The sequence below is a fragment of the Monodon monoceros genome, unplaced genomic scaffold (assembly GCF_005190385.1).
Source record: "Monodon monoceros isolate NGI ecotype Baffin Bay Population unplaced genomic scaffold, NGI_Narwhal_1 Super_Scaffold_11, whole genome shotgun sequence".
In the NCBI taxonomy this organism is placed as follows: Eukaryota; Metazoa; Chordata; class Mammalia; order Artiodactyla; family Monodontidae; genus Monodon; species Monodon monoceros.
Window position 1 is genome coordinate 40,551,963 of NW_021703767.1, and position 12,724 is coordinate 40,564,686.

The 12,724-nt window shown below is 37.3% G+C and overlaps 1 protein-coding gene across 2 annotated transcripts; it reads left to right on the plus strand.

Moving 5' to 3' along the window:
- Nucleotides 1-2,048: 2,048 nt before the first annotated feature.
- On the plus strand, nucleotides 2,049-8,122 carry CUNH3orf38 (chromosome unknown C3orf38 homolog). Of its 2 annotated transcripts, none has more exons than XM_029214817.1 (3): nucleotides 2,049-2,480; nucleotides 5,363-5,601; nucleotides 7,076-8,122. In XM_029214817.1, the coding sequence occupies exons 1-3, from the start codon at nucleotides 2,354-2,356 to the stop codon at nucleotides 7,646-7,648; spliced, it is 939 nt and encodes a 312-aa protein (XP_029070650.1). In that variant the 5' UTR covers nucleotides 2,049-2,353; the 3' UTR covers nucleotides 7,649-8,122. The 2 variants fall into 2 exon arrangements, with proteins under 2 accessions (XP_029070650.1, XP_029070651.1); XM_029214818.1 differs by having other exon boundaries at nucleotides 7,166-8,122.
- Nucleotides 8,123-12,724: the final 4,602 nt, after the last annotated feature.

The following is a 12,724-nucleotide window of genomic DNA, read 5'->3' on the forward strand; positions in this document are numbered from 1 at the left end:
CCACTGACTGGTCTGGAGTGAGAGACAGAGAGAATAAAAGGAAATGCAGAGAGAGGTAAAAGATAAAAGCCAAAGTTTTTACAATGGGCTGCAAAACTCTAGACTGTACTGATACAGTAGCCACTAGCCACAAGTGGCTATTAAAATTTAATTAAAATTCAAATAAAATTTAAAATTCACCGGCTGAGCTGCACTAGCCACATTACAAGAGTTCAATAACCATATGTGCCTGATGGTTACTGTATTAGCTCAGATGCAGAATATTTTCATCTCAGAAAGCACTTTTGGACAAGTGGTTCTATATCAGTGGTTCTCAACTTGGGGAATTTTGCCCCCCCCACCCCAGGAAACATTTGAGGAACAAGGTATTTTTGGTAGGGGGGAGGAGGTGCTACTGGCATCTAGTGGGGCGAGGTCAGGGATGCTGAAGCATCCTACAATGTTGTGGGACAGACCCACAACAAAGAATTATCCTGCCCAAAATGTTAGTAGTGCCACGGTTGAGAAACCCTGCTCTAGATCAATCTTGACAACTCCAACCTCACCAGTCACTGCTTCCTCTTCGCACAAGCTGCTGCAGCCTCCCGGCCTCCTTCCTACATGCCAAGCACTCTGTTCTTTCCTCAGAACCTCTACTTTTGCTTCTTCCTAGAACACTCTTCTGTGGTTCAGTTTCTCACTTTTTTCAGGTCTTTCCTTCAATGTCACTTAGAGAAGCCTTTCTTCACAGCCTGTATAAAATAGCAACATCCTCTCCTCCATCCCTCTCTTTTTGATTTCTCTCCACAGAATTCCCTGCCATAGTATAGTTTCTTTTATGTTTATTGTCTTTTCCTTTTACTAGAATACAAGCTCCAAAGGACTTGCATTTGTTCCCAGCATAAAGACCAGTGTCTGGCAAATCATGCTCAGTAAACACATTTTTAAAAAATGAACGAATGAAAAAGTTGGGCATGTCTTCTTCCATTTGGTTCCACACCAGTATTGTAAGCATTTATCTCTTTATTTGCAACACTCCCAAAAGCTCCTTGAAGGAGGGTCTGTGTCATTTCTCGGAATCTTCAATATCTAGCATAGTAGGCACTCAACGCTTAATGACAAATGAAGAATTGGTATCTGATGAGTAAATGGTACCCCCAATAACATCCACTGGCAAATCAGTTTAACCATGGTTTGAATGCCTTATTTTAAAGACTGTATTTACAGTTCATTTTGACTGTTTAGCTGTGATATTTTTTTTAAAAAAGTTAAATCTGCTCACCTGTATCTGCAGGTGTGTACATTTCAGCTACTAACTGGCAATAATCTAATTAAATGTTAAAAATCTAAAATATGGCTAAAACAATGGAAGGAGACAGAAGCCAGTGACAATGCGTTGAAGTCTGAAGTTTCCCTCTCGTGAATGTTGACACCAACAGTGGTAACAATAGCTGATATATGCTGGGCTCTTTCTAGGCGCCAGGCACAGTTCTTCACCCCCTCCCTGCGCTTCAACAACCCTATGAGGTAGGTATCTCTACTAGATTCGTTTCGAGACAGAAAACTGGAAGACCAAAGAGCTTGCTCTCGGTCACAGTTAGTAAATGACGGGATAAAACCCTGGTAATCTGGCTTTCAAAGACCCCAACCTTAAACTATTCGTGATACTGCCTCGCCTAAAGCCAAGCCGGCGAGGATAAGAAGGGAAGCAACAGCGGACCGCAGCTTGTTGGGGAGTTTAAGTCAGCTGCAAGGCGGGCAGGCGTGGCAGGATAGGTGATTTTTTCCCCTTAACTTTTCCAAGTGTAATGTTAAACAAAACCAAATTGTTTTAACACAGAACTATGTAATTTAAGAATATCAAACTACAGGTGCTCCCAACGCAGAAGTGGCCGCAGAGAACTTTCGAGCGCTCCCGGGGTCCCGGCCCAAAGGCGGGGAGGAGACGCTTCCATTGGCCGGCCCCGCGGCATCACGGGAGCTTGTCTTGCGCTGGGGCCGCTGCCGGCTTTCCGCGCACCTACCCTGCGCAGCCCCCCAGGCGTTCTTTTGGAGGAGGGACTCCTGAGGAGTTTAGGTTTCGTTTTCCCTTGTGGAAGGTCGATGTTCCCGGTGTAAATGCGGAGTTTCCCTAAAGTGAGATCCGTGGGACTCCACTCAGTCCCCGAGAGCCCGGAACCAGCGGTCGGAGCACCGCGTTCCCTTAGTGCCCTCATTAACGACCACTTACGCGCCCACGGCTCTGGAATACCCGAGGCCTTTTGGCTGCGAACAACGGGAAGAGCATTTCCGGTACCTGTTGCCACGGCGCCGGCCCAGTGGGCCTAAGGGGGCGAAGTTATTGGCGTCCTCTCCCCGCTTTCTGGGGGTAGAGATGTCGGGGCTCAGCTACTCAGAGATGGAGGGCTGTCGTAACCTGCTCGGCCTGTTGGACAACGACGAGATCATGGCCCTATGCGACACCACCACCAACCGCCTGGTGCAGCCTGAGGACCGCCAAGGTAAAGGTAGACCCTTCTCCCCAAGGGCGGCCGTCCCTCCCCAGACCTCACCCGGCCCCCAGCTGGCGGGAGCGTGTGAGTGGAGGCCGTGGTAGGCCTCCTTCCCAGCCCGTCCGGGATTGCGCTTGTGCGGAACCCTCGGGAATCTCGGCCCCTATAGCTGCTCTGTTGCTTCAGATGCACGCTGAAAATGGCGCTGCTTCTAGGTTTTATTCATTATACGTTGTGGGCAAATGCTGCTTGTTTCGAAGATGCAGAGTACGTGAATAGTGATTTTGTTTGTTTTTTGAAGATTTCCGGGGAGTCAGGGTGTTTTCCATTTTCAGTTTCCATCAGCTGAGGAGTGTCAGCCGCGGCTCATTTTCTTCAAGCTTGGGGGAGGATATCTATCATAAACACTTTTTATCAGTGTGCTGCGTAAAACAACTACTGTGATAAAAGAGCAGATAGGATCAATCCATGTCTCTTTGGATCCAAAGTTTTTCAGAGATGATTCTGTGTACTAGGACTACATTTCTTTCAGAGCCAAATAAACATTTTGGTAGAGTAGATTTCATGGATTATAAATATTCAGTCTGGTTGTAATGTAATGAGTAGCCTAAGCATTTATGATTTTGTATATTACCTGGCTAGTTATATTTTAAATTTGCTGAATTTTAGTTTAAAATGAGAAAATGTCCGCCTCCTGTATTAGCATATGACTTAAGTATCTACAAAAGAGTCTGCCTTTTAAAACTGTCTTTCTCTGCTTTTAACATTTCCGCCATTTAAGGTCATTCATTTGAAAGTGAACCAGGAACACTAAGTGAATAAATTTCTAAGAATTTAGACTGAAAATAATTTTAGACTTAATGTAGTTCTTTGGCATTTATATATTTTACATGCTAATCGCCTTCTAACAGTCTTGGTGAATGTGAATTTAAAATTGTAATAGATAAAATTGCTGAATTTAATTGATGGTGGATCCAAAAGCAAACAAGAAACGAAACTACCCAGTACAAAAATGTTAAATGATTTGAAGTCATTTCTCAGAGAGGAAAAAATAATAAGCATATTGAAAGATACTCAACATCTTTAGAAAGCAACGAAATGAAAACCAAAACTACATGGTGCCTTTCATATGTACCAAGTTGGCAAAAACTAAATGTAAAAACGTCAAGTGTTGTTGATCTTGTGAAGTATGTCGTTGATAACTACTGGGGGAGTGTAAATTAGAACTAGTACTTTGGAAATAAAACAAGTTCGATATTATCTCCTTAAATGGAAGGTTACTTACCTGAGCTTCTCAAACTTGAATGTGCCTATGTGTCCCTCAGTGATCTTGTTAAAATGCAGATTCTGATTCAGTAGTTTTGGAGTGGGCCCAGAAATTCCACATTTCTAACAAGCTCCAGGTGATGCTCATGCTGCTTGCCCCTCTGGGCTGGGAGACAAGTGTGGAAATGTCCAAAGTAATAGTATTTGTAATTGGATACACATAATAAAAGTCTATAAACAAAAGGATAGATACCTTGTGGTATAGTCTATAATTACCTATGGTACAGCTCTGAAAATGAATTAACTACAGCTGTGTCTAGCCACATAGATTAATCTCAGAAACATTAAAAGTTAATTATAGAAGACTATATATATTGATGGATTAGATTTATAGAACATTCAAAGAAATACCAAACTATATTTTGTAGGGATACATAGTTATGCTGTACAACTCTAAAGAAAATCGAGGGAATTCTCTGGTGGTCCAGTGGTTAGGACTCTGAGCTTCCACTACTGGGGGTCCCTGGTTCGATCCCTGGTCAGGGAACTAAGATCCCGCAAGCCCGGCAGAGTGGCCAAAAAAAAAAAAGAAAAGGAAAGAAAAAAGGAAAGAAAATCGAGAGAATGATAAAATTTTGGAGAGTAGCTACATGTGAGGTGAGCGAGGAGAGAGAGGGAATAGCGTTAAGTAGGGAGAGGTAAAATGAGGCCTCAAAGATACCAGCAATTCCTGTGTCTTAAGCTGTGTCGTGTGTATATAGGAGTTCGTTTTATTACCATTCTGTATACCTCACATATGTAAAAATAATCTTTAGTCTGTTGTTTAATAGAAGTTCTTTAAAATTAAGAGTCTTGGTTCTGCCACTTCTTAGAAGTATGATTGTTGATACTTCATGTATCCCTGACTTTTGTTATCTGTAGAGTGAGGAGATTGAAAAGTATTGTAATTTTACCTATATTTTAGGGATTGTAAATGAATTTAGTTCCATTGACCTTATTAAAATTTTTTCTTCTCTTATTCAATTTTTTTCTTAAAATACAACCATTCTTTAAAAGAAAATGCTTAAATTCACAATCTCATATGAGAAGTGAAAGGAAGAAGGAATTTTAGGTGGGGAACTTTATAGTTTAAAGAAATTTTTTTAAAATCCAAAACTTGACAACCTACTTCCTTTTTTTTTTTTTTTTAAATAAATTTATTTTTTTTGGCTGTGTTGGGTCTTCATTTCTGTGCGAGGGCCTTCTTTAGTTGTGGCGAGCAGGGGCCACTCTTCATCACGGTGCGTGGGCCTCTCACTATCGCGGCCTCTCTTGTTGCAGAGCACAGGCTCCAGACGCGCAGGCTCAGTAGTTATGGCTCACGGGCCCAGTTGCTCCGTGGCATGTGGGATCTTCCCAGACCAGGGCTCGAACCCGTGTCCCCTGCATTGGCAGGCAGATTCTCAACCACTGCGCCACCAGGGAAGCCCCCACTTCCTGGTTTTTAGAAATGATAACCGTCTTATACAAAAGCAATAATGCCATGACAAGAGTTTATAAATACTATTCGATAGCGTTTCTGCTGACCCTGGACAAATTTCCAAGTGACTCATGATTTTCTATTAATCTTCATAATTTTCTTTTAGATGCCATTCATGCAATATTAGTGTACAGTCAAAGTGTCGAAGAACTTTTGAGGCGTAAAAAAGTCCACCGAGAAATCATATTTAAGTACTTGGCAACACAGGGGGTTATTATACCTCCAGCTACTGAAAAACACAATCTTATTCAGCATGCAAAGGATTACTGGAAAAAGCAGTCACAATTGAAATTGAAGGAAACGCCAGAGCCAGTTAAGACAGAGGACATTAGACTCTTCGAACAGGTAAAACAGACCTTATAGTCATATCCTGAACTGTAGTTCTGTGTAAAAATCTTTAGATAATCCTAGATCTGGAATGATGTGGTTAATGTTTTGCTTTTTTTTTTATAATTTTAGCTTTACTTTCTTTTTTTTGCATCCTAAAGAAAGAGCAGTAAAGCACCTGAGACAAAGTGTTTTTGATATTTAGTAATGTATATGTAATATTCTATTGATTTGTGAGAAAAAATGTTTTGTATCCCTTTATCAAATGGGGACTATTGATTTTTAAAGAGAATGGATAGACTACAGGATCAATTTAATTTTAATTTAGCCTCTGGTTCTCCAATTTCTTTTTTCCACTTTAGAAGAATGCTGTTGTAAGCCCTTTCTCATTTTGAAGACTTTCTTTGGTATTAAATTGCAAACATTTCATGAAAGAAACTTAATTTTTTTTTTTTATTTGTTAGCTAGGAAAAAATCCTGTTTTAGTAATTTCCTCCAGCTGACATTGGCTGTTCGTATTTCTTTTTATCTTCACTGTACATTTTAAATATTGTGTGAATATTTAAATATCGATTGAACCTTTAGGTAACTTGCAGTTTTTAAACTACATACCCACATTGAATTAATGGTATTTTACAGTGAGAGAGGTTTGCCTTCACATTAGGAAAGGAACTTCTAAGCCTTCCTTAATGTACTGAAAAGAATGTTGACTTTAAAATCATATAGATATGACTTCATATTAGGGTCTGCTGTATACTAGCTGTAAATGAGCAAGTAAGGACCTTTGTGAGCCTTGTTTATAAAACGGGCATAACGATAATATCTGTGTCATAAAGCTTGTGGAGAAAGATGGAAATAGCACTTAAGTGCCAAACACAGTGCCCAGTACATTCAGTAATAGCACGTGCCCGGTAAATACAAGATCTTTCACCACCTAGATGAGGTACTGTGCTCTGGAATACATTGTTGAATAAAATCTAGCCTATCAGGTGTATTTTTGCAATATTCATTTTGGAAAGAAATAATATAAAATAATCCCAATCATAGAAAATAAGCAATTTCAATCATATTAGAAGTGTCTGTTTAAAGACGTGTTTATTATAAACTTTGCTGCATATAAAATATACCACAGTGAAGTGTATTCATTTACAGCATACAGTTTGAAAGTTTTGACAAATAACACACCTGTGAAATCACTGCCACAATCAAGAGAAAATGCTTATGTAAATCCTTATTATTGGCTCTTAATTCATGCTGATATTTTAAGAGACTTTGAACCTTAATTTCTTAGAGGAATTTTCAGAAGTTTAAGCTGAGAAATTCTAAAATGACCTCCCCTTTTTGAGAATTAATTTACTGTGCAAGATGGGTTCAGTGAGTTCACAGGTAGTTCATTTCCTTTCTGCTATAATTAGTACCTTAAAAGTTAGCTATGAAACAGGCAAGATAGTAAATAGATACAAGAATTAACATTGGTTTTATTAATCAACAGGAGAAAGAAGATAAAAAAGCTGAAAAGGTTGATTTTCATCGATTAGGTGAAGAATTCTGTCACTGGTTCTTTGAACTTCTTAATTCTCAGAATCCTCTTCTGGGACCACCTCAAGATGAATGGGGGCCACAGCACTTCTGGCATGATGTCAAGCTTAGGTTTTATTACAACACATCTGAACAAAATGTGATAGACTACCATGGAGCAGAAATTGTGAGCCTTCGTCTGCTGTCACTAGTGAAAGAAGAATATCTTTTTCTCAGTCCCAACCTAGATTCCCATGGACTGAAATGTGCTGCTTCTCCCCATGGTCTAGTTATGGTTGGAGTTGCTGGGACTGTCCACCGAGAGAACACTTGTTTGGGCATTTTTGAACAAATTTTTGGACTCATCCGCTGCCCTTTTGTGGAGAATACTTGGAAAATCAAATTTATCAACCTGAGAATTATTGGAGAGAGTTCCCTTGCTCCTGGAACATTAATGAAACCAGCTATTACACTTGAACCAAGTGATCTAGAAGCCTTTTATAATGTAAACACTTCGTGTGGTCCAGTGAAGGATGACTCAGTGTAAGGCAGGCATTGGATAGTGAGACTGGAGACCAAACTTTATCTAGTGGAAATGAGGCACTGTTGAACAAAAGAGAACTAATTTTACCTAGCCCTTGAAGCATTGAGTACTATATTTCAGTCTGAAAAATCTTCTATACAGAAATTCTTCCAAATACTACATCAGTAATGTCTAAGTGATTTCAGATTTGGGGATTGACATATTTTAGTTGAAATGTCTTTCTTGACTACAGACTAACATGTTATGTGAACACTTGCCTCTTTCTACTTGAGTTGCAGCAAATGTTCTGAAGGCTTCATGCAATTCATCAAATAAATCCCACTTTAGATGTTGTAACTAACTGTGTGCCTTAGAAACCAGTTAATATTTTCATTTTACTTGGTGGATATTCTGCTAATATCTGTACTTGTCATGTGGGAAAAAATTAATAGTGTTTAAGGCTTCCCCTTTTAATTTTCTCATTTACTTTTGTCTAAATCTGGGTAATTTTACAAATGTATCTCATGACAGTATTGCTTAAAAAATACAAATTTTAGAGATGTTTACTGTAAACTCAGTAAATGAGTAAGCTCACTTTCTAAAATGAGTAAACTCTCATTTTAGAAAACTTGAATGACATTCTTATACAAAAAGTCCAGTAATTTAGCTGGTAAAAAAAAATTTAATTTGCCTTTCAAAATATTTGAGGAACATTTTTCAGAGTTATCTGCTGTTGTCCAAGCTAAGTATCTTAAAATCTGCAACACTTTCTGAACAATTTGGGGCAATGATAAGTGCTGTTCTCAAAACAGACTTTTTTCTTTATCTAAAGTTTCAGCTAACAGTTTTATAGAGCATTTATTGTAATAGCATATAAAGGAAACATACTATTGAAAATTTTTTAAAGGTTTGCCCAGTTCCTAATTTAAATGAGTTACTGTGTTTTCTCTTGAATGATTTTAGAAGAGGTGACCAAAAAAAATATATATATATATATATTGAGATATACTCCCACATCATGAATTAAAATTATTAGGATTTTTTTAACCTCTTAATTTGTTTTACTAGATTTGAGTTACCAGGTTAAGTTGCCAGGTTACACAGTTGGTTTCAAGTTTAAATTCCTCATCCCCCAGCAGCTACTTGCTGAATCTGAATTTAATTAGTAATTTTAATTTACAAAAATCCCATTTGGAAAAAATTCAACTGGGAAATGTGATGAGGTATTGTTCATATTAATTTTTTTAACTTTAACTCTGCTCATGACCATCTAGGGTAACTGATAAAATTTTGGAAGCAGGAGGAAAATATTGATCTTTTTTTTTTTTTAGTCCTGTGCCTCTTACGAGGAGTACAAATTGATATGTCCTAAAATAAGAACTTAATAAAGAAGGGAAATCCCTTTTTCTGCTGTAAGAATAGTTTTTTGTTTCGATTTAAACCTGTTATCTTTTTAAGTTTGAAGTATCATTATAGCATGTTATCGATAAATATACAAAGTAAAGGATAAAATTTGAAATTATTCCCATCTGTTTTCTTTGTGCTATTGATGTCAGGTATTATTATCAAGAAATAATACCAAAGATGCTCAGGATGGGCAGAAATTACCTGTAGATATGTTCAGTATTGAATTTTTGAATGTGTAATGCTCAAGGAAGGCTGTAATCTGCATGTTCTTTTAATCACCCTTAAAAATGTGAAATCTTTCCAATAGACCAAATGAGAATTAGACCTATATTTTATTTCCTTTGAATCCCCTCAGCTGGGCACACAGTAGGACCTAATGTCTAAGTGAATGGGTGAATGAATGAGCAAAAGAAGCTTATATACTGTATAAAAGACTTTTTTGCATGTAGATTTTGTCTTTGGCTCTAGTCATTAGTGGTGGTTTTGGGGTTATATCATGTTTGACTTTAATACGTGAATACACAAACTTTTAGACCCCAAACTAAGATTTAGGATAATTTTAACTTTCCATTAAAATTTACTGACTTTCAAAAGCCCAAGGTCAGAGTAGGATATACTGGAGGGCCCTAAGATACCTAGAAACCATTATAAGGGAAGTGTATACTTCCTGTTCAGTGAAAGAAGACCTAGAAGAACTGAAATTTGCTCATGAAGCTTAAAGCTTGGTCAGGCCTTTGAGAAGGTCCAAAAGCACAGTGGAGATTGAACGCTACTTTTACTACCACTCACTACTCTGTTTATGTTAGGGAATAGTAGAGACTACAGCTTTGTCTCTTACTTCATTATACTCAGCTGGTATTTGTGAAGTTTGTGGAGTAAAGTAGTAAAGAATACAACTGACTCCACACATAATTCATAGTAATTGGGTGGTCAAACCAGGGGACACCCGATCTTTATTTACTGGAGGCTGATTTGCTATAGCCAACAGTATACATCAATATCCTTTTTTGTTAAAAACTTAAAAGTAATAGTTGTATTAGGATGTTTTACTAATATCCAGAATACCAAAAAACGTATTTCATGTGTCTTACTAAAATACCAAATAATAGAAAAAAAGCCATATCTAATTTATTAAATCAACTTGAAAATGGCAAACAGGAAAACATTCTTGGGTTTTCAGAAAGGCAACATTTTTATGCTAAAGGAAGGCTAGTTACTTAGTCCCAGTAAGAAATTGTAATAGCACCCCAGAAAAGGATTTAAAGAATAATGGTTTAACTAAATGAGATAAGCAGAAACATTGTGTTTTAACAAAATGGCTCTTGTGGCTTAAAAGGTCATAAAAATGAGTGAACCATACCTTGATGTTTTTCTCAGCATCTATTTTCACAAATTTAGATGCCCTTTTCACTGTTTTTTTGGGTTGCAGGGGATGGTCATTGACCTTTTGAAAAAGAGAGCTATATTCTTTCTAGAAAAAATATGTTTGCATATAGTATTACAATTTTTGCATATTTCATTGAGTTCTTGGACTTCCCTGAAGCACATCTGTGAGTCCTAACAGGGATCCTTCTGCTTCATATTCAAATCCTGCCGTAATAATTTTATTTCCCCCAGACTACTACTCTACTGTGTTAAAAATTAAAATTATTTTTAGAAACTTTTGTGCCCTTGCCAGAGTCCTTAAGCTAGAGGACTAAATCTTACGAATGAAAGAATAATCTCTAGAAAGTCTGTCAGTTTATGATAGTTGTTTGTATTTTGTTTTTCAATAGATGTTAGATATTAAGGCAAAACCTACTGCAGTACTGTCAAGTGAAACATTAATGCAGAATTCATTTTATTTGGACAAGTTCAATGAACATGCTTTGGAGAAAGTGATAAAAATGTGATAAAAACATTAATGTTCTTAAAATCTTTACAAAACTTTATCCTAAGGAGATGTTTATTTGGTAATGTTTGCATATTGCTAATTCTAATGAAAGATTTTAAAAATATGAACATTTCTTCTGAAGTGTCTATATTTATGATCAGCTCCCTCCCCCTCTCCTCCCCAACCCTATTTATAACCTTTGTATATAGCCAGTTTGAAGGTACACAGCCCAGCTGTAATGCTGGGAAATAAGACTTATGGATCTGGGTTCTCTTCAAGTTTATATGCATATATTTATTGAGCATCTACAATCTGTAAGTCACTGAATCAAGCATAAGATAAAATAATACATCAGTAAGTTGATTTACCTCAACTTCTCATGTTGAATTAAAATCTCAGTCTCTGGGTTTAGATATCTTAAAGTGAGAGCTACATTAGGCCCTTTGCTAGAGTTGGAAGGAAAATAATTTCAGAACTGTGTCAGAGTGCACTAAATCCTTTCAGCTTTACTTTTTCTAGTTTGAACCTTTCCTGTAGTCTTTCAGTAAAGTAATATTAAAATTGAGTATGATGTTTACTGTGAGTTATAAAAGCCTATTTTTTCTTGCACTTTATTTTCAGTCTGACTTGCTACTCCCTTATTTTGAAAGAATTTAAACTCGATTCCTCATTTCCTCACATGTAAAAATGAACCAGTTAGATGATTTCTAAGGTCTGGAACAATTTTGTTACAGGTTACACGATTTTGTGATTGTATGCCTTCTCAGCAACTTAAGAATATTACTTTTAAATGAATTTGTAGTTCATTATTAAGGAAATTCTTTTATTATTTTGCTTCCTCATAAATCATGCTCATTGAAAAAACAAAGAATGAAAAATGTGTTTTTTCAATCATTTTTAAGGATATGTGTATAGTATGTTTCTATTTACAGAGGAAATAAAAAGATTAAAAAATTACAGATCATATCTAGAATAGAAAAGGGAAAAGTATGAAGCCTTTAAAATACTGTCCTACTTTCTAATCACTAGACATGCTTAAGTTGTTTGAAAAATTGATGTTCTGTACAACTTTTTTGCTTTGTTGCACATGGTTAAAATATATGTCCATGTTTTAGTCAAGAAGAGTGTAAAGTGGTTGACAGAAGGCCAAATTATAGACTGTCAGCAATCCCTAGTAAAAATAAAGATGTTAATAAAATAATCAAATATAGATGACTCCAAGAGATTGAGTAGTAGGAGTTGGCAAATATTTAAGAGTGACATTGGAGACAAGTGGCAGATTTGGGGTAGGATTTTTCTGTAGGAATCATGGCCCTGGATGGATACTGCTCTTAAGATCACTGAAAGTGGGGCTTCCCTGGTGGCGCAGTGGTTGAGAGTCCGCCTGGCGATACAGGGGACACGGGTTCGCGCCCCGGTCCGGGAAGATCCCACATGCCGCGGAGCGGCTAGGCCCGTGAGCCATGGCCGCTGAGCCTGCGCGTCCGGAGCCTGTGCTCCACAACGGGAGAGGCCCACGTACCGCAAAAAAAAAAAAAAAAAATCACTGAAAGTTATTCTAGGAAGTGTAATGGAAAAACATTTGTTGAGCAGATAGGAGGTTTTGCTGTACTGACTGCATTGATTAGAGAAGTACAGCTTTATGATAAAATGAGTTTAGAATGCAGAAACTAGATAACGATAGAAAATTTTAGCATGTCAGGTCCTTTAATGCTGGAACTAGTAATAGAACAATCAAAATCATTGAACAGTAGACTCCTAGAAGTTAAGAGAAATGTAGAATAAGCCATTATTTTAATTCTAAGAGCAGCCTTATACTA